Source organism: Lathyrus oleraceus, chromosome 3 (assembly GCF_024323335.1).
Source record: "Lathyrus oleraceus cultivar Zhongwan6 chromosome 3, CAAS_Psat_ZW6_1.0, whole genome shotgun sequence".
Classification (NCBI taxonomy): Eukaryota; Viridiplantae; Streptophyta; class Magnoliopsida; order Fabales; family Fabaceae; genus Lathyrus; species Lathyrus oleraceus.
The window spans coordinates 415,188,806-415,213,912 of record NC_066581.1 but is presented as its reverse complement, the minus strand read 5'-3'; the positions used below and the strand labels follow the sequence as shown (position 1 = coordinate 415,213,912).

Sequence of the window (25,107 nt, the reverse complement as noted above, 5' to 3'; positions counted from 1 at the left end):
ATATCTGATCAAGGTGATGTATTACTCATGGATCAAGATGAGCCTGTGACCTACTCATGGAATCTTCGCCTTGATGAAACAGTAAAACTGTATGGATTCATCAAGAACGAAGATGAGCCTTGTGTCTACAAGAAGGTTAGTGGGAGCATGATCGTATTCCTGGTATTATATGTAGATGACATATTACTTATTGGAAACGATATCCCTACCCTGCAACAAGCAAAGTCTTGGGTGGGGAAATGCTTATCTATGAAGGACCTAGGTGAAGCAGCCTATATATTAGGAATCAGAATCTATAGAGATAGATCATAAAATGCTTGGCCTAAGTCAGAGTACATAGATAAGGTGCTGAGACGCTTTAATATGAATGATTCCAATGGTTATGTGTTTTGCTGAAATGGTGGCGCTGTGAGCTTGAAAAGTTCAAAGCAAGATACAGTTGCTGAATCTACAACCGAGGCCGAGTATATTGCTGCCTCAAGTGCAGCAAAGGAAGTTGTTTGGATAAAAAAGTTCATTAGTGAACTTGGTATAGTCCCTAGCATTGTGGATCCCATTGGTCTCTATTACGATAACAATGGTGCTATCGCATAAGCTAAGAAGCCTAGATCTCACCGACGATCCAAACACATACTTAGACGTTGTGTGAGAATATGTAGAGTACCTACACTTGACAATATAGCTGACCCACTGACAAAGCCTCTTGCGCAGCAGAAGCATGATGGCCATACTAGATCAATGGGCATAAGGGGTATACCTGATTGGCTCTAGTGCTAGTGGGAGATTGTTGGTGTAAGCCCTAGAGGCCAATACATTTTGGTACTTGTATCGAATAATAAAAGGCATTCTCTTTATTATGGTTGATTAATAAAGTCCCTGGAATAGATAGTCCGTTTAATGTATTAAGTGTGACTTAATCATGAGAACACATTAAACATAAGGACATTATTCCTAAAGTATCCGTAGTCGAGCTTTAGTGTGAAGTGGGATAACATTAAAGCATTAAGACTATTATGTTTGTAGACTGATGATCACATCTCATGGATCATGGATAAAGAGTTATCAAGTCTTAAACATAGGTATGAATATTAGGAGTAATATTTATACCGGATTGACCCGCTATGAGAATACTATATAGAAAGTTATGCAAGGTGTCATAAGTGATTCTCATGGTGATAATAGTGTATTCCACTCTTCGACCTGAAACCACTATGGATCCTAGATGTAGAGTCGAGTGCTTTATTGCTGATCCAACGTTATCCGTAACTGGATAACCATAAAGGCAGTTGATGGGTACTCCACAAAGCATGCTGAGGGACATGAGTGACCTGAATGGAATTTTCCCATCCTGCATAACAGGATAAATGTCTATGGGCCCAATATTGAACTGGACAAGGATGACACGGTCTATGCCTTGTGTTCAATATAGACATAAGGGCAAAAGGGTAATTATACACATAATTATTATCACAGATGGTTTTGTCAGATCACATGACATTTTCGTGTCTTGGGTAGCAGTGATGTGTTGCTAGATACCGCTCACTGTTTATTATATTAAATGCGTGATTTAATATAATTGCCACAAAACCTACAGGGTCACACACAAAGGACGGATTGATGAGAGATAGAGTAACTAAGGAATACCGTAAGGTACGGTGCCCTTAAGTGGATTATAGAACATCGTAAGGTACGGTGTACTTGAGTAGAATACGAAATATGGTAAAGTACCATGGGCTTAAGTGATTTTGGGCATATTATAAGATATGGGCCAAAATACACTTAAGTGGGCTTTTAGCTTGAAGCCCACACAAGTGGTTCTATAAATAGAACCCTTGTGCAGAAGCACAAAGTGCGGTTGCATTCTTTTCGTTTTCACTCTCTCTCTCTCTCACTGAAAGCCTTCATTCGTACCAGCTAGCACTGAGATTGAAGGAACCCGTTCGTGTGGACTGAGTAGAGACGTTGTCATCGTTCAACGTTCGTGATCGCTTCGTGGATCTGCATCAAAGGTTTTGATCGTCACAAGAGATCTGCACCAAAGGTTTCAACCGTCACAAGAGGTAAATACTCTATCACTGATCATGACCATTCGTAAGGATCTCTAAAGGAGAAAATTTTAATTTCCGCTGCGTTTTGGACCGCAATTCTCCTTCACTTGTATCATATGAACCAATACAAGTATGGATAAGATAGGTCCATCCCTTTTGATCTTTCCTTTTAGTATGTGGTATGTTTTAGGAGTTTGGTTCATTATACCAAATCTCTAACATGCATTAACACCTAAATTTTTATTGCCCGACCTCAGATAGTTGTGATTTTTACATAAGTCTAATTACGATTGCTTAACATAGAGCTAAATTTGACCCTAAAGGCATAGCATTCTAGTATGTGAGATTGTAAGTCTCCCATCTTTCATGGTATTGTATGGAAACTTGGCCTTTTTTACTTCCTATGGAAGATGTCTTGGTTCAAGGATCCATGCTTGTGAATAGATGGTTGAGTGTTCTCCAAAGAATGACTTAATCAATTAAAAAGCAAAACATCACTAACATTAAATTAACCTTGACTAACCTTTGACTAACTCTTATTAATATTGCTTTTACTTTCAAGTCATTTACTTTGTGCAATTTAATTTCTAAGTCATTTACCATTCATTGCCATTTACATTTCATTTAACTTATTTATGTTTATGCCATTTTTACTTTGCTCATTTGAGCCATATATTGTGATTGTATATATTTGCTTGTGTATTTTGATTGTGTTTGTGGTCTTAGGGCCTTAAAATACTTAATAAACAACAAAAACCCTAAAAAATGTTTGAGTGGATTGTTGAGCTTGATCTGAACTTTTGGACTTAGGATTAGGCAACATTTCATATGTAAAAGGACTTGGCCAACGCCAACACTTTGAGACCAAGTTATTATGATTTGAGCTTTCATCTGATGGAAGTATTTGGATTTATTTGAACTCTTCTGCTACATGGTCTTGATGCAACTGTTATTTTGATCTCATGTCTAGTGCTTTATTCTTAGTTAAATAAGGAGTATTTCATCTACTATATGAGAAAACAAAGAAGACTGCTAGTTGTGGGATTTTCTTGCTTGGATGTGGCCATCTTTATTTGATGCCTTGATCTTTATGATGTTTGATATTGCTAATTGCTTGATTCAAAGTCCAAAGGGAAAGTGGGTTTTCTATATAACATTTATGTCTGTTGGATTGCATCCCATTGGTCAGATCTTTTCAACTCTTAACTTTTAGTTTTATGCTTAGGCTAGCCTCTTCATATCTTCCCACTTCTTAAATTTCAAAATCCCTCCCCCTTTTCAAAAACTTTATTTGTTCTTGTGATTTCAAACTTAGACTTTTTTTTTCAAATAGAAACTTTGACCTTATGCCAATGAATTTTCAAACCTTTTTCTTAAATCAAACCTGTAAATAAATCTAATCATATTGACTTAAAATTTCAAAAGACAAAAAGAACTAACACTCATTCAAATATTTGGCCCCTTTGTGCCCCCTTTTAAATTAAAATTTTGATAAAAGCAATTCACCCATTTTGAAATTGATACCACGAAGTACGAGGTTTTGATCCCTCATTTTTATGTTGGTACGTAGGCACAAGTCCGAAGGTCTTGTCAAACACAAAAATATAATCAATGAATTATTTTCTCATCCTCACATTCTATTTTTCTCAAACATCTTTTATGCCAAAACACATACATACATAAAAAAGGGCTCCCTAGGAGTACATAGGACACTTTGGGTGCTAACACCTTCCCTCTGTGTAACCAACCCCCTTACTTGTAATCTATGGCATTTTATTAGTTTTGATTTGAAAAATTCTTATCTTTGGGTTTTGTTTGTACTTTTCCCTTTTCCTTTGGAAACAATAAAAACGCGGTGGCGACTCTAGTTTTATTGACGTCAAGTTTATCCATAGCTTGATGGTCATGAATTTACCGCTACACATGCATTCCTAAAAAACCTTTTTGCATAAAAACCAAGAAACTCAATAGTTTTCTCTTGCAAATATCGATAGGTAAAATGGAACTTGGAAGGAGGAATACCAAGAAATACACTTTCAAATGTCCTGACTTAACAAAGTTGAAAAAGTTGTGTTCTACGATAGTTAGTCCAGAGAATTTTAGAGCTCAGTATGGAAGACTTGTGGGTATCTTGAAGACCAAGGTTGAAGATGGAGTTCTTAACACCCTGGTACAGTTTTATGATCCACTCTACCATTGCTTCACATTTCCAGACTACCAGCTTATGCCTACTCTAGAAGAATACTCTTATTGGTTTGGTTTGCCAGTCTCTAACAAATTACCATTTAGTGGTTCAGAGAAGACCCTTACACAAGCAACTATTGCAGAAGCACTTCACCTAGAAATATATGTTATGAAGGCCAACTTCATTAAAAAAGGAGGGATTCTAGGTCTAACCTCTAGATTCCTGATGGAGAAAGCCTTTAACTTTGCAGAAGCAGATAGTAAAGATGCCTTTGAAGCCACTTTTGCTCTACTCATTTATGGAATTATGCTCTTCCCAAACATTGATGACTTTGTCGATGTTAATGATGTACGAATCTTCTTAATTGGTAACCCAGTACCCATATTACTTGGAGATACCTACCATTATATCCATCACAAGATTAAGAAAGGTGGTGGAACCATTCTTTGTTGTGCACCTCTCCTATATAAGTGGTTTATTTCTCACTTACCCAGATTCAGGATCTTCAGGAAGAATCGATAAAAGCTCAGATGGTCTCAGAGGTTCATGTCCATTGATCAAGGGAATATACATTGGTATGACCCCTCCTATGATGTTGGAATAATTATTGACAGTTATGGTGAATTTTATAACGTACCTCTCCTTGGTGTACATGGCGGAATTAACTACAACCCCATCCTTTCCAGATGCCAGTTAGGATATCCTATGGCCAATAAACCTGATAACCTTCTGTTGTCAGGTTTCTTTTACCTCAACTGAGAAGAGAGTTCCGGTTTGAAGGATAGAAACATACATGCTTGGCGCAACATTCACAGGAAAGGAAAAGACCGATTAGGAAGAAAGAATTGTGTTGCTTTTGAGCCCTACACCCAATGGGTTTGTGCTAGAGCCAGTGAACTTAAGATGCCTTATGCTCTTGATAAGCCCTCATTCCCTTATGCTATAACATCATCATCCACCATTCCTATTGAGAATAGGGAAGAATTTCAAGAAATTTTGGCTAGGTTGAAATTGGAAAGAGACACTTGGGAAGGCAAGTACCATGTCTTGAATGATAAGAAGATGAAGATGGAGCAGCAACTAAAGGAGAAGGATGATTTGATTGAGATTCTAGAACAACAAGTTGTGAAGAAACAGGAGGAACGAGAAGATTTACTTCTCTCTAAAGTCCATCCATTTCATGAGTACTCTAGCATACCTCCCACCTCAGGTGCTTAGAAGGGAATCCCTGACAAGCTTATGATCGAGAACGCTCAGCTAAAGAGCCAGAAGAGGAAGCATCAGCCAGCAGCAGGACCTTCTACAGATGAGATTCCTTATGACTCATAGACTTAGCTATTTTCCTCTTGTATTATTTAGGATCGTTGAAATTGTATTTCATCTTTGTAATCCCTAAATTATTTAGTAAAAAGAGGTTTTTGTTCAGCTTATACCAAATTTTATCTCTATAATATTTGCAATAAGTTATTGAGTTTCTTAAAATTAAAACTCATCTTTTGCATCTGCATATCATGCATCATTCAAGCACAAGTTCATGCATTTTAAGAAACTTACACGTGTCTTCTCCCGCCAATAGTCAAATTGAATCACCAGTACAATACTCAAGCTAGTCACCGGAGAAGGATGAGTCAACTTGAACAAGAAAACCAAGAGCTCGGGGAGGAAGTAGTCACCTTGAAATATAGTTTAGAAAGTCCTACTGCTATGATGGATACTTTGGTGGCTACTCAGAGTCGGTCATCGAACAATTCTCAAGATCCATTGCAACGAAGAGAAATCTCTGAGAACGTCTCGACGCCCATTCGAATGGCGGCCGTGAATGATCAACAATATCACATGACCCCTGGTTTCCCTTGGGGCATGCCTCATGGTTATATGCTAATTGGATACTGCCCTCAAAACGCTGAAGCTCCAGTAGTGACGGTTGTGATGTTTGTACCTCCTCCTGTGGTGCATACAACTCCTTATAATGAAGATAACATTTTTCACGCTGCTCCAAGAGAAGTTGTGGGAGTATATGAAAGGTTAGATGGATTTCAATATCAGTTCTTAGAAATGCAAAGGGAAATCAACTCTCTTCGAGGTAAGAATCTTTTCAGCAAGACCGCTTCCGAACTCTGCTTGGTTCCTAATTTTCAAATTCCGCCCAAATTCAAAGTACCAGACTTCTAAAAATACAAAGGAAATTCATGTCCTCAAAGTCATTTGGTGATGTATTCCAGGAAGATGTCCATTCAGATTGACAACCATCAGCTTCTGATCCACTATTTTCAAGACAGTTTAACTGGTGCCGCTCTTAAGTGGTACATGGGGCTTGGACAGTGCGAAGATTCGTACTTTCAACAAACTTCATGAAGATTTTGTTCGTCAATACAAATATAATGTAGATATGGCTCCAGACAGAGATCAACTCCGAACCATGTCTCAAAAAGCAAAGAGACTTTCAAGGAATATGCTCAAAGGTGGCATGAAATTGCTGCACAGATTTTCCCTCCACTTGAAGAGAAAGAGGTGACTAAAATCTTTTTGAAAACTTTGAGTTCATTCTACTATGACCACATGATCGCCAATGCACCCAATGATTTCACCGAGGTGGTAAACATGGGCATGCGACTTGAGGAAGCAGTTCGAGAGGGACGTTTGACAAAGGAAGCCGACGCTTCTACTCATGTTAAGAAATTCGCCAATAATTCCTCCAAGAAAAAAGAATAAGATGTTAGTGTCGTTTCATATGGCAGACAAAGAAGAAAGTATCAACACATTGCAATCGTTTCCCCAATCATTAGTCCACCAATGGTAGCGCCAATTTATAAGCCATAGTTCTCGCATTAACATCAACAACAGTATCCTCAACAGCATCAGCAACAATAACATGTTTGGTAACAACCATCAAATCAACAACATCAACAGCCTCCACAATAGGCTCACTCTCAATGCAACAATCAAAATCGAATTCAAAAAAGGCCACCGTTTGATTCTATCCCAATGTCCTATGCAGAATTGTTTCCTGCACTGCTAGCTAAAAATCATGTCCAAACAAAGTCTCCACCACCTGTGCCAAAGGACCTTCCATATTGGTACAAGGCAGATCAATTTTGTGCTTACCATCAAGGGGCATCAGGACATAGCATTGAAAACTGTTTTGGTCTAAAGTCAGATCGTCAAAGGCTCATCAAGAGTGGTATCCTTTCATTTAAGGACATAACCCCCAATGTTCAAGTTAATCCTCTACCGCAACATGGTTCAACCTAAGTTAACATGGTATATGGTTGCCCGGGCAGTTTCCGGATCTATGATGTACAGTTGTTGGGCGAGAACTTAGTAAAGAAACACGACAGATATAGCAAGAATGGTTTTGTGCCTCCACGTTGTAGCGGGGTTTTCGTTACCTTTAGGTTTATTGACTAAACCAAAAGTAAACATATAATTCGAGTCGCCACCGCACTTTTATTTGTCCAAAGGAAAGGCTAAAAAGCGAACAAAAGCCAAGTAAGAAGTTTTATCAAATCAAAAACTAATAAAAATGTCAGAGATCTGGGTAAGGGGGTTGGTTATGAAATGGGAAGGTTTTACGCACCCAAAACATACTTAGTACTCTAAGGAAACCCTTTTTGCAAATATGTGTTGTAGGTTGGTATTTGTGAAAATATGTGCAAAAGATTGGAGGGATGAGAAGATAATACATTATATTTACAAATTTTGTTGTTTGAATGGAGGAACCCATTGCCTACGTACCATCACAAAGGTAGGATCAAAACCTCGTAGTTTGGGTAAAAATCTCAAAGATTGATGAATTCATTTGCTCAAAAGCCTTAAGGTCTTTTGTTATCAAAGGGAGAAAACTCAACCTAAACCAACAATCCACCATGTGATGAGAGCTTTAACATACTAGTGAGGGGTTAACCCTATAATAAGTATGGAAGACTTATAATCCAATCACTAAGGATGAGGTGAGATTTACATCAACCACTAAGATAACTCAAACCTATGACTAATGTTTATGAAAAGGTTTTAACAAAGGTGGCCATTGGAATCATCAAAACAACTTGAAGTGAGTTGTATTTACAAGTTAGATGTATTTACAAAATGAAGTCAAAGTAGGGTTAAGATTCATTCACAATGAGTATTAATGAAAAGATTTTGAAAAGTCAAAGGCATAAGACCTAGGTTTTTAGTTTGAAAACAATGTCAAAGTTTGCAAGAAAAGATCTTTGGCTTGGGTTAGATTGGAGAGAAGAAGAGAAGGGCTAGTCCTAAAGCATACAAAGATAAGAGAGAAGATAAAACCCTTGGAATTCTTTTTCTTGAAATCATAGAGATGATTCAAGATGCTCCTTTCATTTGGACTTAGCAAACAAAGAAGCAATCACAGAAATTAGATTCAAGCTCCTAGGATCTCCATTTGGCTTGTCTCTCTTAACTTGGCTACTCATGACAATGGTCCTCTTTGCTATCTTAAGATGGAATCCCTATCACACAAGAGCAAACATCAAAAAGTTCACAACACAATAATAGGAATGGACAAATAATAAGTCTTGGAAAGGAAGTCCTTTGAAGTCAACTTTGAAATTTAGCATTCTAAAGGCATGAGGCCTAGTTGCTCTTCAACAAGTTTAGCATTCTAAAGGCATGAGGCCTAGTTGCTCTTGAGCTCCTTTAAGCATGGGTATGTCCTAATTCTAAGTCCTTTCTCCTTTTTGCATTAGGTTCACACAAAGTAAAGACAAAACAATCACAAGACAACAATATATTTATATACAATAATGAGCTCAAATGAGCAAAAGAAAAATGACATAAACATAAGATATGTGCTCAAGTGAGCAAAATGAAAAGCAATATGAATAAATGAGCAAGAAATAAATGGCATTAAAAGTAAATTGCAAGAAATTAAATGCTCAAATTAAAGTTAGTAATTAGTATGGTTATGTTAGTTTGTCATAAGACAATGTAACGCTATGTTAAGCAATCGTAAGTGGACTAATGTAGTAGTCACACCTATCTGAGACCAGTCAATAAAACTATAGGCAAACAAACACAAGTTAGAAACCATGACTAGTATGCCAAGCTCCTAAAACATACCATGCCAAAGCAAAAGGGAAGGGCCTTGTATGGACTTTAGGTTTTTTGCTTCACCAAGAAGCAACCTATCTTGGACACAAAGCAACTCACTTGATCATGGATCAAGTTGAGTTTGGTTTGGATGAAAGAAGGTTAAACTTCTCATTTGTCAAGACCAACCCGAAGACATTAACTCATTGGCCAAATTATGAAAAGAAAGGGGATGAAGATGTAATGGATGGAAAGAGAATTCAAACATCAAACTCAATTAATCAAAAGTGAACCAAATTATCATCAATCAATGCTAAACAGAAAAGAAATGAAGATCACAAGTCAACAAGTCAATCATATTTTTTTGTCATATTTTGCATTAAAATAAAATGCAAAATAAAATAATCAAAATATGGTCAAATCTCACATTTAAGAAATTATTTAAAAAAACAATTAAAAACAATGAAAAATATCACAATATGAATTAAAATCTCAAATAAATCTCAAATTAAATAAGAAATTGATGAGACTATTTTTCATTGACTTATCATGATCCATAGGTGTTATGAAAATATTTTTGGATTTTTCAAATATCAGAAAGTAATTAAAAATGAATTAAAACTATTAAAAAATCAAATAATTCACAAAAAATATTAAATGAAGTCACAAAAATAATAAAAAATCAAAATATGAAACTAGATTTTTCAAGAAATTTTTTGGCATTGGTCTCATATTTCTGTGACTTCAAATAAAATATTTATGAATTTTTGAAAATAAAAGGAATTAACTGAAATTAAAAGAATATATAAAAAATAGAAAAATCCAGCGCCATCAGATCATTTCATTAATTGACGTGGCAAGGCATAAAGGGCTCAGGGGCGCGGATACAAGGTACACGTGAGTCAAGCGCGCAACACATTGCATTAAAATAATTCAACACATGTAATTGCCAAGATTAAAACGTTTAGACATGATCCAAGGGTTCAGAGGATGCACACGTGGTACAGGCGGTGGAAAACACCTTCTTCTCCGGCGAAGTACCAGAATCCGGCCACCATGCGCAGGAAAATAAATTGCAATGAAAATGAAAAAATAAGACATCAAAATGAAGCTGAGGTGATGTACATCACCACTGTAACCATGGATCATCCTCACCATTCCTATTTAGAGAGAATTGTGAGCTTGAAAATCATGGTGTGTGAACTGAATGACACGATTTGCAGAATTAAGACCACCACTGGCCTGCCTCAAGTGAGAGGACTTCAGAAACCCACACAAACCAAAGAAATTCACATTATATTGCAAGATCTAGACCAAAAAAGTTTGAGGTTCTACCTCTGAAATGAAGCTTCAAACAGCACGAATCCTTCAAGATCTTGATATGCTTTTGCTCTGGAAGTGTGATGGAGATGATAGGTTAAGGAATTGAGCTTTGAAAATCAACTAATGATGTTGAATTTCAAGCTTGAAAAAGAGAATGAAAACTGAAAATTCCTTTAGTGAGGGTTGGGATTTCAATTCAGCAGCAATTTAGATCTCCACTTGGTTCCCAATTGAAGCTCAAGGCACCTCTATTTATAGCTGGATGTGGCGGATTCCCACGCTTGTTTCATGTGCATGGCCATTTGAACTTTGGTGCATGGGCTTGTACAGGCGTGTGCAAAGCCCAAAGGTGGATGCAAAAGTTTTCTGAGATCATGAGAACACCATTTGGTCATGTGCATTGGACTGAAATAACTTGTATTTCAAATTTTCACCATAAAATATCAAAATGAACATGAAGAAAGAGCTCTCTGAAACTCACACATGGAAAGTCCAAAAAATTAATGTCAGTAATGGTTAGAAAGCCCTTGAAATAAGGAACAAAAGTCATGTTGGGAAAAAACTCATTTGGAGTTTGGAACTTAATGAAAAATGGCTGTGAAAGTTTGGGTACAAAACATGTTTAAGTCACCTTTGAAAAGTTTACCAAAAGCAAGCCTCTTCAAGCCCTTCTGTTTCAATGATGCAAGCTTCAAGTGGAAAAACCTCCAACATAAAAGTTGTAGATATTTTCAAGATGATCAATTTATACTTAAAGTTTGCATTATTTGGATTTTTCATGAGAAAGTTATGGGCACTTGAAGTTGGACATTTTTCAAATTCAATGACTTAGATCCAAAGTGACCTATAATGTTTTGTATTATCACATGTGTTTCTTTTAGGATTATTAAATTTTTTCCAACATAAAATTTGAATTAGACATCTTAATCTATCCAATGCATTTGGTCTCACCTCAAAATCATAAATATTAAGGAAGTTAGGTCCTTGGGAAGTTGACCCAAAATTAGGGTTTCAGTCAAAATGACCTATAATGTTTTGAAATGAATGATAACCTTCCATGTTTCAAATGTATTTTTTATGAACATTAAAGTTGTTCACATGGTTCTTAAGAACAGTGTTTCTCTTGGGGTAATCTTCATTTGACAAACACATCAAAAGTTGTATCTCAGTGATCCTCAGTTTGGTTAGATGACTTGACTGATCAACTTCTCAAGGCCAAACTTATAATCTTGATGAATGAATGATTGAGGAACCTCACATAGGCTCCTATACTCATAAAATAATGAATGAAAGAACTTCACTTGATTAAATTTGATCATAGGTTGAGGTTGCTTCATGAGCAAGGCACAGTTAAAGCACAATTGAATTAGGGTTTCCTTTGGAAACAATCCTCAAGCACTTTGGGTTATCTTGATCAAATTGGAAAATTGAGATACTTGGGAAACATATGTGATGATTAGGAGCTTTGTGGACCATTGTCATATTTTTTTCTCATCCTTATCTAGCCACTTCATTGAGCTTAGGAGCCTCCTAGGAGCACATGATCACTTGAGCTTCAAAACAAAAAGAGTTAGTGACATATTTTTGTGCTTTTGGTTAGTAATCAAAATAAGAAAAACAATAATATACAATACAAGCATTCTTGGTGGTCTCAAACCACTCACACAAACCCCACCCCTATGGTTAAGGAGCCAAACATGCTATGATCCTTGAGGCAAAGCATGGAGCAAATGATACGATGCCATGAGGGATCTTAGGGTCAAAATTAGGGTCTTACACACGTAACTACACCTCTTGCAGGGTTTGTTCCAGGAACTCTCGAGGATGCCTAACTGTTGTAACAGATCTCCAGGATCAAATGGACCAAGGTTACATTGTAGCCTACCGAGCCAGAGATTATAATCAGGTCGATATGGTCAATAGTGACAATGAAGTGAATGTCATAGTTCCTCAGTTCAAAGGCTCTGAGCCCATACAAATTACTTATGACAGTCGAAAGACTTCTGTGACTCCTCTAGTCATTAACTCACCGGGCCCAGTTCCCTACCAATCTGATAAAGTTGTGCCTTACAAGTACAATTCTACAATGATTGAGAATGGAAAGGATGTTCCTCTACCCTCCATTATTAACGTCACTGATGTAAGCAGGGTCACAAGGAGTGGGCGTATATTTTCAAAAAGGATTGAGGATGTCGCAGCAGGAAAGCAGGCTCATGTTGAGATCCCTTTTGAATCGGTTGGTCAATCTGATAACATGAATCCAAAAAGTGATGACACTGAGGTGTTGAAGCTCATCGGGAAAAGTGAATACAATGTGGTGGAACAATTACTGCATACACCTTCCAAGATATTTGTGTTATCTTTGTTGATGGACTCTGAGGCTCTCCGTGAAGCTTTTCAGAAAGTCTTAGAACAAGCCTTTGTAGATCATGATGTGACACTCGGATAGTTTGATGGTATCGTCGCTAACATCACGGCCTATAACAACTTGAGTTTCAGTAATGAAGAGCTCCCATAAGAAGGAAGAAATCATAACATGGCACTAAATATATCAATCAAATGTATGAATGACTCTTTGTCAGGTGTGTTAGTGGATACAGGCTCATCTCTCAATGTCATGCCGAAGTCGACACTTTCTATACTTTCTTTTCAAGGTTCTCCTATGAAGAGTAACGGGATTATTGTCAAAGCTTTTGATGGTTCCAAAAAAACAGTCATTGGAGATGTCGACCTTCCTATGACCATCAGACCTCATAATTTCCATATAACATTCCAGGTGAAAGACATAGAAGTTGTGTATAGTTGTTTATTGGGTCGGCCTTGGATCCATGAAGTTGGGGCATTCACTTCCACTCTGCATCAGAAGCTTAAATTTGTGAAGAACAGGAAGCTAGTGACAGTTTGTGGGGAGCAAACACTGGTTGTGAGTCACTTATCATCTTTCTCTTATCTTGAACCTGAAGAAGCTGTTGGAACTCAATTCCAAGCCCTTTCTTTGATTGATAAAGATGTCAAGAGAGGAGTATCTATCTCTTCATTCAAGGATGCACAACGGATAGTAAATGATGGTATAACCGATGGTTGGGGAACAATTTTGGATCTCCTAGAAAACAAACACCGTGAGGGTTTAGGCTTTTCTCCTACTTCCAAGAAGATTGCAGAAGGAAGTATATTTGTTCCTTCAATCAAAGTAACTTTCGATAGTGAAAGGTTCATCAATTCCACTTTTCCAGAAATTAGTGCCATCACTGAGGATGATGATTCAACATGGGAACCCTACTGCGACGATCCTGAATACGATCTTGAGGCAAAAGATGCATATGTGCCTTTCTACTTTCCTTATCATAGGGAACTTGAATATATCCTGGGGTCAGAAGACAAAGCATCTGAAGCCAATGCAATTGTGTAAGACAATCCTAAATATGTTTCGGCCAACTTTATAGCTCACAGAGTGATTCACCAAAACTGGATCTCTGTTGATGTTCCTGTTGTTGTTCGCATTTCAAAGTAATATTTTGTTATTTGTTTTCTTTTCAAAAAAATCCTTTCGTTATGACTAAGGCGAAAGTGACAATGTTTAGGCTTGTGTTTCAAGAATTAAATCAATGAAAATGTTATTTTGTTTCCATATTGTTGTTTTTACTATTTTGCTGTTTTTTATGGAAAATGGTAATCTAAAATAAACAAATAAACACTTCCAGATAGCTGCACATAACTTCACATTTTTATCTGTTTCTAAATCAAGCATAAAATCACATGTGCGTATTAATTCATGACACATCCATTAAAACCAATGACCCTATGCCCTCTTGCAACTTTGAATTCCCTGTGTACGAAGCGGAAGAAGAAGAAGAGGAAGACATTTCAGATGAAATCTCTAGACTTCTCAAAAATGAAGAAAAAATCATTCAGCCATTCAAAGAGCTTGTGGAAGTAATCAACTTGGGGTCTGAAGAGGATAGAAAAGAATTCAAAGTTGGAGAATTTCTCGCGCCAGAGGTCAAAGAGAGTATGATGGATCTTCTCTGAGAATATACCGATGTGTTTGCTTGGTCATACCAAGACATTCCAGGGTTGGACACCGATATTGTGGAGCATCGTTTACCGTTGAGGCCAGAGTGCCCACCGATTAAGCAAAAGATAAGAAGAACTCGTCCGGACATGGCGATCAAAATCAAAGAGGAAGTGCAAAAGCAGATTGATGCAGGTGTCCTTGTCACATCAGAGTATCCGCGGTGGTTGGCCAACATTGTGCCAGTTCCCAAGAAGGACGGGAAGGTTCGCATGTGCGTTGACTACATAGATCTAAACAAAGTCAGTCCTAAGGATGACTTTCCTCTGCCACACATTGACATGTTGGTCGACATCACCGCCAAGTTCAAGGTCTTCTCTTTCATGGATGGATTTTTCGGTTACAATCAAATCAAAATGGCGCTCGAAGATGTGGAAAAAACAACTTTTATTTCACCTTAGGGCATATTTTGCTACAAAGTAATGCCTTTCGGCTTGAAGAATACTGGTGCCACCTATCAACGAGCTATGACTACTCTTTTTTATGACATGATGCATAAAGAGATTGAAGTCTATGTAGATGATATGATAGCAAAATCAAAGACTGAGGAAGTCATGCTGAGTATCTTTCGAAACTGTTTCAGTGCTGAGAAAATACAAACTCCGCTTGAACCCAAACAAATTCACCTTTGGGGTTCGATCAGGAAAGCTCTTAGGCTTCACCGTTAGTCAAAAGGGTATTGAAGTTGATCCCAATAAGGTTAAAGCTATTTAGGAAATGCTAGCACCTCAAACAAAAAAGCAGGTGAGGGGATTCCTTAGACGTTTGAACTACATTTCAAGGTTCATATCTCATATGACTGCTACTTGTGCTCCCATTTTTAAGCTCCTCCGAAAGGATCAGGGTTGTGTTTGGACGGATGATTATCAAAAAGCCTTCGACAGTATCAAAGAGTGTTTGCTAGAACCTCATATCTTGTCCCCACCAGTTGAGGGAAGACCATTGATTATGTATCTGAATGTGCTAGAAGAATCTATGGGTTGTGTCTTGGGTCAACAGGATGAAACAAGAAGAAAAGAGTATGCCATCTATTATTTGAGCAAGAAATTCACTGACTGCGAGTCCCGATATTCCATGCTAGAGAAAACTTGTTGTGCTCTGACTTGGGCTGCCAAGCGTCTCCGTAAATATGTGATGAATCACACAACTTGGTTGATATCTAAGATGGATCTGATTAAGTATATCTTTGAAAAGCTTGCACTGACCGGAAGAATTGATCGATGGAAGATGCTCTTATCCGAATATGACATTGAGTATCACACCCTGAAATCTATCAAGGGAAGTGTCTTGGTCGATCATTTAGCTCATCAGCCAATTGATGATTATGAGTCTATAAATTTTGAATTCCCAGATGAAGATGTGTGTACTTAAAAGCCAAATATTGCAATGAACCACTGCAAAATGAAGGGCCAGAGCCAAGTTCTCAATGGGGTTTAATATTCGATGGAGCAGTTAACGCTTATGGTAATGGTATTGGGGCAATAATCATCACTCCTCATGGCTCACATATCCCTTTTACTGCAAGATTACCATTCAAGTGCACGAACAACGTGGCGGAATATGAAGCCTGCATCATGGGTCTAGAAGAAGCCATTGATCTTAGAATAAAAAATCTCGATGTTTATGGAGACTCGGCTCTAGTTGTCAATCAAATTAAAGGAGAATGGGAAACTCGTCAACCCGGCCAAATCCCATACAAAGACTATGCAAGGAGGTTATCTACTTTATTCAACAATATTGAATTTTATCACATACCTCGTGAGGAAAATCAAATGGCAGATGCCTTGGTAACTTTGGCTTCCATGATCATTGTGAATCGTTGGAATGATATGCCTAAGATCGATGTTATGCGTATTGATATGGAATGATATGGATATCGTACGTCCGTCCGCACTTCAACAGGGGCAACCCCCTTTTTCTCTTGTCTATGGCATGGAAGCAGTGCTCCTAATAGAAGTAGAGATCCCGTCAATGCGTGTCTTGATGAAAGCTAAGTTATCCGAAGTTGAATGGTGTCAAAGCAGGTATGACTAACTGAATTTGATTGAAGAAAAGAGGATGACGGCTTTATGCCATGGTCAATTATATCAACAGAGAATGAAGAAAGCATTTGACAAAAAGGTTCGGCCTCACGTATTCAAAGAAGGTGACCTTGTGCTTAAAAAGATTCAATCTTTCATATCTGATTCTAGGGGAAAGTGGACTCCTAATTATGATGGCCCATATGTTGTCAAGAAATCCTTCTCTGGTGGGGCCTTGATTATTACAAATATGGATGGTGAGGAGCTCCCACGTCGTGTGAATACTGATGCAGTCAAGAAATACTTCACCTAGAAAAATAAAAGAACAACTCGCTAAGTTGAAAACCCAAAAAGGCGGCTTAGGCAAAAATGAGCGTCTCAGTGGACTGAAAACCCGAAAGGGTAGTCCAGGCAAAAATTAGGGACATAAATAGAAAATGATCATCCTAGTAGATTAGAAAAATGAAAAGGAAATCTAGGCAAAAACAAAGGATTATGGCAAGTAACTGCATCAGATCACATTGGATCACTTGAAGCAACGCCTGCTTGTCAAAGCTCTCAACTGGCTCTTATTAGAAGCCCAAATACATCTAGAATTCAAATTTTTAAAGGGATAATAGTTTCATTGTATTTTAATTTAGCCTTTTTCCCATATTAACATTTTTTTAAATTTGTAAATATCCATGGGATCACACCATTTGCAGATCACCATTCTATCTATAAAATTCGAGACTTATCCATTTATTGGCAATCCTTATTTTATTTCTGCTCCACAAAAAATATCGTTTTTACTTTGATAACGATTCTGGAAACGAATATTTGAAATTTTTTGTTTTTCGAAATAATTTTTTTTTCTTTTGATTTGTGAATGAAAAAAAAGAACGTCCACAGGTCAATCCCAAAGCGGCGAGTAAGCTGTAAAGTGTTGGATGTTGGAACTTGATCGCGACTTTATGAGTCGATTGGGGTACTAACTGCAAGTGCACAATTCTATCGCGTAGTTTTAAAAGATATCGATCCCACAGGGACTTATGAATCGATATACCGTTTTCTAAGGTTACTTTGTAAAGCTAAGGCGGATGATACTTTGATTGTTTGGGGGAAAAGTTAAAACTAAAATAAGATCTAGGTTAAATATCAATTAAGCGGATATCGGTATGTAGTTCGTCGTAATTAGGGAATCAAGTCTTCGTTGGTTTCTTGGTTTTAAAATAAATCTTTTCAGTGGACACCATTGATTAAAAGTCTTTTCTCAAACTCTCGCTCTGTTGAATAGACTATGACTTTATATTAACGCAGCTGTCACTTATTAGTTAAGTCCAAAATCACTTTTTGAAAACAGTAGAATCTATAGAAACTCTTTTTAAGAAAATACTAATCGTTTAAACACCCTGATCTCAAACTCTCGCTCTGTTGACTTAGATTATATAATTAAATTCAAATGCTTAACTCTCGTCCTCACATTTAACTTTTAAAAATACTTTTTGAAAAAGATTAGTATTTAATTAACTCTAAAAATTGCTTTCGCCCTGATCTAGAATTAATGTCCAGTTTACACTGTCCAGTTAAAAACTCAAACTTTCGTTCTATTGATTTTAACTTCTTTAGCCTTTTACTCTCGTACAAAAACCTTGGTATTAAACCTGTAAATTGAGACCATAAAAAGAGTGATTTTATTTTTAAACGTAATTAAACCAACTTAGTTTTGATTCCTTCATTCCGCTTACTTTACATACCGATACCTAAATAAATTAGTCGGACATGCTAAACAGATCTAAACAATCATCATGCTTAAATAAATCCATCTCAGGCAAACAATATAAATAAACAATAATGCAGGGCATATATAAATTCAAACAATAATTAAAGAACCTGAATAATTAATAGCAATCTTGAACACTCCACCACAGACCGGTTGGATTTGTTCTTGAATTCTTCAATCGGACAGGAAAATAAAAAGTGAAGGAATAAAAATCTAGGATCTAACGTAAGGTTAGATCCAGTAAAAGATACACAATAGTTTCCGGTGTAGAAACTATTGTGTGAAAAATTAATTAAGTGCTGAAAGATTGACTGGAAAAGAAAATAAAAATTGCAATTAAAGTAAAAACTGTAAAAAGGTAATGCTGTAAAGTATGCTTGCACGGCCGGAAGAGAAAAAAAGGAACGAAGATGAGTCCTTTAGGGTTGGAAGGAAGTGACTATTTATACTAGTCTACTTTGTAACGGTTTCCAAAGCTTTCCGTGTAAAATCCTCACGTTCCAAGAGTCAAGCGAAATAATAGGCTTCAACGTGCCTCTATTGCGTTTCTGAAGCCAAAAATATAGGAGAATGGTGTGACGTCCGTCACACCATGTGTTACGCTCGTAACACAAGGCAGCAGGGCGTGCGCTCGTCACACCTTGTGTGGCGCTCGTCACAGGCTCAGCGCTCATGGCTTGTATTTTTGGGTTGGGCTTTGGTGAAATTGCTTCTCTTCATTTCTTTTTGCACCTCCTTTTCTTCCTTTTTCACTTATGCTTCAAATAAGCTACCTGAGATAAATAGAAGGAAAAATACCCAGTAGTATCGAATAAAATGAAATAAATTGAAGCGAATAATAATATAATTTAATTAAATCGAGTCCAAGAATGTGATATTATTTCATGTTATCAAACTCCCCCATACTTAGATCTTTGCTTGTCCTCAAGCAAGATACAGTCTAGAACTTGTTTTAAATTTTTAACCAGATGAAATTTCAAAACACACATCAATTCGTACTAGGTTGCAAGTAAACCTTGTTTAGAAATAACCTGAGTCTAATCTTGACATCAAGAACTATCGTTACAACATCCGGTAACCTTACCTCATGCAAACCAGTTCGAGTCATGCTATTATAACCAGCCTAGTTCTTTTTCTCTTATTTCACCCGTTTTCATTCTAGCGAAATCACATTAAGCCCTTTATCGTTTCGCGCACATAGTGGAGTGACCGGTTAGTGATTCTGATCCCCTTTTTAGCTTGAAGCTCTGGTACATTAGTCGGATAACTTCGTTTCTTGGTCCATTGCAAATTGCGGGGGATCGGACCGTAGTCCGCCCTACCAAGTTCAGCACCAGATACCTGCTGATCCAACTCATAATGGATCTTTCGTATTATGTTTTTGTATGATCTGCAACCTTTAGATTAAATGATCTGGTAAGGATCACCTAACTTAGTTAGTGCATTTCCTGATATATATATATTTTTTTTATTTTGGGAATCATTCACTTATATTCATCGGCCCTCCACGTAGTTTGCTATTAAGATGGTGCTGACTTCTTGTATAAACTACTCGGGGTTACTATAAAGTTAAAAGTCTAGGGACTTGTATAACAGGTACCTTTCTGATCTAACATGTTGAGGTTTGTTTAGAGCGTTGGGGCGGTAATAATTTTTGTCTTAATTTTTCTCAAGTTTGATGAAATAGGCAACCTTTATATTTACTGAGTGTGTTGAATTTTTGTTATGGCTCATGAAAATTTGAGGGAATAGATAATAGAAATTTCTCACACTAGGGACTTAATTTAGAATAAATATATATAAATTTTTTATTTTTTTTTATATATAAGAAAGGGAAATAACAATGAAAAGGGAAAGATAACATACTTGAAAAAGGGAAGATTTAAAGAACAAGGTTTTTCCCCCCCACACTTAAATGAAACATTGTCCCCAATGTTTCAAAGAAAACAAAAGAAATAGAAAAAGAAAAGGAAACTAAAATCAATGCTGCCTACCGCCTCTGGTTCTTGGACCAGGTGATCGTTGACGTACTTCTAAGTCGTCAAACCTGCTGAGCAACTCAGCGAACCGCTGATCGGCTATTGCATTCCTCGCTTCCTGTTGTTGTTTCATCTGGCGCATCATTTGCATCACTTCGAGATTCTGCGCTTGCATACCATCGATAGCATCCATGATGTCGTCGTTGGTTGTTGGCCTTCTTCATCGACGACGTCGTGAGGATGGACCAGCTGCATTATCGGAAGGGTTGAGCGGGACTGATTGTTGTGCAGGAACCTGATCACCTTGCTCCATTTCTGCAAACTCGTCTGGAGGCGGGTTTGCTTGTGTAGGTTCGATAGCTTCGGGAGCATTCAGATCATAGATGTGGCGGTTGGGATTGGTGACATCTGTTAGGGCAATGTTGGGTAAAACAACGCTTGGGACTTCCTGGTTGTTCACCATAAGGTAATACCCTCCGCCTACCCTATTTTTGATTAGGCGGCTGGACCGACAGTAGCTTATATCCATAAATAGGGGTGGGAGAGATTGTAAATTTTGAAGTCGATCCCCAAGATTTAAGCCAAGTGCTATGGTGGTGATTAATCCACCAATTACAAAAGAGGCAGTGGAGGAAAAATAATTCCTTGGCGTTGACTTTGCTGTTGTTCGGTCGACCAAAAATAGTGTTTTGCAGGATGCGGATGAAGTACCGGATGGTTGGGTTATGTATATGTGAAGCAAGTAATACATCCCAGTTGTTGGTTTCCACACCGAAATTTTTTCTAAAGAGGTCGAAGGCGTTTATATGCCACTGGGAGTTCGGAGGTATTCTAGGGTGGACTTGACCTTCTACAGGGAATTGTAGCATGGTGCTCAATTGGTTTTGGGATAGGGAGTACTCGGTGTTGAACATGCGGAAGGTTGCGGTACCGGTTAAGTACTCTTCTTCACCGGTATGAGTGTTGTACGAATAAGAACTTAGAAATTCTAAGGTGAGTGACTGATAGGTAGGTTGATTGTGTGTGCAAAGAAAGGTTAAATCAGCAAGGCGGAGCATCCATTCTATACCTTAAAGTAATCCTAATTCTTGTAAACAAGTTAAATCAGGACACCTGGTAGAGATGACACCTCGCTGTTGGAAACGCTCGAACTGCTCCCTTTTATAATTATCATCTTCGGATCGGAAGATGATATTTCCGAAATCTTGGTTTCCCGCCATACCGATAAGTGGTTTGAAAGAGGTAATAAGGGGAGAAGGGAAATGAAATTGATTTTATAGAATGGTTTGTGGTTTATGAAGAAAGGTATGGTGGGTATTTATAGGAAAAGATTTGGAAGTTGGAAAGGGAGTGGTTGAAAAGTAAATAAATGTGGGTAAATGTGAATAAATGGGGAAGGTAAAAAGTGGGTGGTGTAACGGTCGTGTCTCCAACGGTTAGTAACGTTCACATAGTCTGCAGGTGTCACGCTCGTGACAGGGGTGTTACGGGCGTCACAGGCACTTGGTGTGACGACCTTAATGGATTGTGTGACGCTCGTCACACAGTCATTCTTGCAACGTACTTTGTTTTTATCATTATATTTTATTGTTGTTATTTTGTTATGCATATGTTTATTTTATTTTGCTATTGTGATACTTTTAAATTGCCTTGCATGCTATTCTAATTTCATAATATATATATATATATATATATATATATAATATATATATATATATATATATATATATATATATATTATATATATATATATATATATATATATATATATATATATATATATATATATATATATATATATATATATATATATATCTTTAATAAGTTATGTAGGTAGCAACAGTAGAGAGCATTATTGATAGATATTGCATAAGTCATAATAAAGTAAAATAAATCAATAGCTTCATAAAATAATCATAATGTAACATTGGAAGACAAAAGCAAACATGCGAAAGAAAAACAAATACTAAAATAATTTGAAACAAAATTAATGAATAACCTAAACTAAAACTAAGTAACTAAGAAAAACAACTTCTATCCATCTGCATGATCTCTGGCCGGAGGAGCAAAGGAGTTAACACGGTTTAGCAACTCGTGGAACTGATTTGTCATACTGTTCATGTATCCCAAAAATTCTTGTCCCATGTTAGCTAACTCTTCTCTGAGGGCGTCTTGTTCTGACATCAAGGCTTGAATGATGGTGTTATAATTATCTCCAGGCATATGATGTCTAGGATCAGGTATTGCCGACTCTTCGGTCGGGATAGGTTGAGGAGGAGGATCAATATCATAATAACCAGATGGTGTCTGAGGGTCCGATTCAGCATAAGGAATCTGGTCGTCACAAATCTCATAATCCTGGATGGATTCAGTAGATCTAGCAGGAGAGGGTGTTCCGTTCAGATTGTAGAGCCAGTTATTGCGGTTATGAACACTAGTCCTTGGACTAGGCAAGGTGAATAGGCAAAGAACTTGGTTGTTAATTATAAGCTCAAACTCTTCAGACCCTAGGTTTGCTATAAACATAGTGTTGAAGAGGAAGGGTATACTCATAGTCGCAATGCCACAAAAAGGGCTTAAGTCAAGCATAGGTTGACGTAATCCGATAGCATTACCAATCATGGTTATCAAGCCGCCTATTTGAATTGGTGCTCGTTCATCTTGGATAAGGCGGTCAAAATTTGCCAACATAAAAGTGGCACCGTTTACTGGACGGTTCTGGGAAGCGCAAAATATGATGAAGAGTTCATCACGTGAAACTGAGGTACTGTTTGACTTCTTCCCAAATAAGGTGTGGGCCAGGATCTTATGGAAATAACGAAAGGTCGGGTTATGTATGTTTCCAGAAAGAAACTCATGTTCCTCGGGATCGTCATATCCAGTCAAGCTTCCCCAAAAGTGTTCAAGTTCTCTATATTCAAAAAGTTCTTCTTGGCTCACTGTGAATGTATCAAAAGAGGTAGGGAAACCTAAAAGGTTTGTAAAGTCTTGAATGTTAAATTGATACTCCATGTTGAACATTCTGAACTGGATGAAACCTCTGCTTATTCCTTTTCCATGGTTGGGTAGATAGATCAGGGAGCTAAGGAATTCTAGCGTTAGTCTCCCGTAAGTGACGAAATGTCTTCAGATAGGAGTGGTTTCCCACCCTATTTGACTCAGCAAATACAGGACACTCTCTCTTAGTCCAAGGGCAGTCATTGCCCAATCATCAGCATACAAACTAGGTAGCATCTCTCTCTCTACTAGTTCCTCAAACTTTTGTTTCTGAACTTTCCCTCTGAATTTGATACCCATATGATCAATTTGTCCCATCAGGTTAGTGTTAGCTAGAGAAAAGAAAAACAAGAGTCTTAGTCAGGATTTGGCCAAATGCAAAAAGAATAAAAGAAGAAAAATTAAAATAGATTAAGAATGCATACTAAATAAAATTTAAAAGAATAATTAAGGAAGAACTGAAAATATAAATATTTGTGGGTTGTCTCCCACTAAGCGCTTTGTTTAATGTCGCAAGCTCGACATAAACACTATCAAATATAATCTATAAAATTTGGGGGCACTACGTCTAAGTGCAGGACTTGTGAATCTTCAATGTTCTCTACATGATGATAATGTTTTAGACGCTTCCCGTTTACGATAAACAGTTCAATGGATTTTCCTTTAATTTCCACCGCTCCACTGGGAAAAACATTGGTGACTTGGAAAGGACCTGACCATCTAGATCGTAGTTTCCCGGGAATAACTTTAGCATAGAGTTAAAAAACAGGACTGTATCGCCTTGTTTGAAGATTTTCCTTGATATGCGCTTGTCATGCCATTGTTTTGTTCTTTCTTTGTAGATTCTGGCATTTTCGTAAGCGTCTCATCTGAGTTCCTCTAATTCGTTTATATCAAGGATTCGCTTTTCACCGGCGGCCTTATAGTTTAAATTTAGATTTTTAATAGCCCAGTAGGCCTTATGTTCTAATTCTACCGGGAGGTGGCAGGATTTTCCATAAATAAGCTTAAATGAGGTTGTCCCTATGGGAGTTTTGTAAGCGGTTCGATACGCCCATAAAGCTTCTGGTAATTTCAATGACCAGTCTTTCCTTGAGGTGGCGACTGTTTTTTCCAATATTTGTTTGATTTCTCTGTTAGACACTTCCACTTGCCTGCTGGTTTGAGGGTGGTAAGGTGTCGCTACTCTATGCCTTACACCATACTTAAACAGTAGTTTTCCGAGTATCTTAGATATGAAATGTGATCCGCCATCACTGACTACTATTCTTGGACACCAAATCTTGGAAATATTATATTCTTAAATAGTCTAGTTACTACTCGTGTGTCGTTTGTTGGAGAAGCTATAGCTTCAATCCATTTTGATACGTAGTCAACCGCTACGAGTATGTACTTGTTACCGAAAGAAGGTGGAAAAGGTCCCATGAAATCTATCCCCCACACGTCGAAAATCTCTACTTCTAAAATGCCCTTTTGTGGCATCTCGTCACGTCTAGATATGTTTCCTGTGCGTTGACATCTATCACATTTCTTGATAGCCGCATGCACATCCTTCTATATGTTTGGCCAATAAAAACCGGCTTGTAGGATTTTGGAGCAGGTCTTGGATGTACTTGCATGTCCACCATAAGGAGCGGAGTGACAGTGTTGGATTATATTTTCTATCTCTTC

At 37.5% G+C, this 25,107-nt stretch overlaps 1 protein-coding gene across 1 annotated transcript; it reads left to right on the top strand.

Annotated features, from left to right (window-relative positions):
- The first annotated feature begins 4,047 nt into the window (after window positions 1-4,047).
- LOC127131505 (uncharacterized) lies at window positions 4,048-4,755 on the top strand. The gene has a single exon (XM_051060422.1). It carries the CDS (start codon window positions 4,048-4,050, stop codon window positions 4,753-4,755), a length of 708 nt encoding a protein of 235 aa, XP_050916379.1.
- The last annotated feature ends 20,352 nt before the right edge of the window (window positions 4,756-25,107 follow it).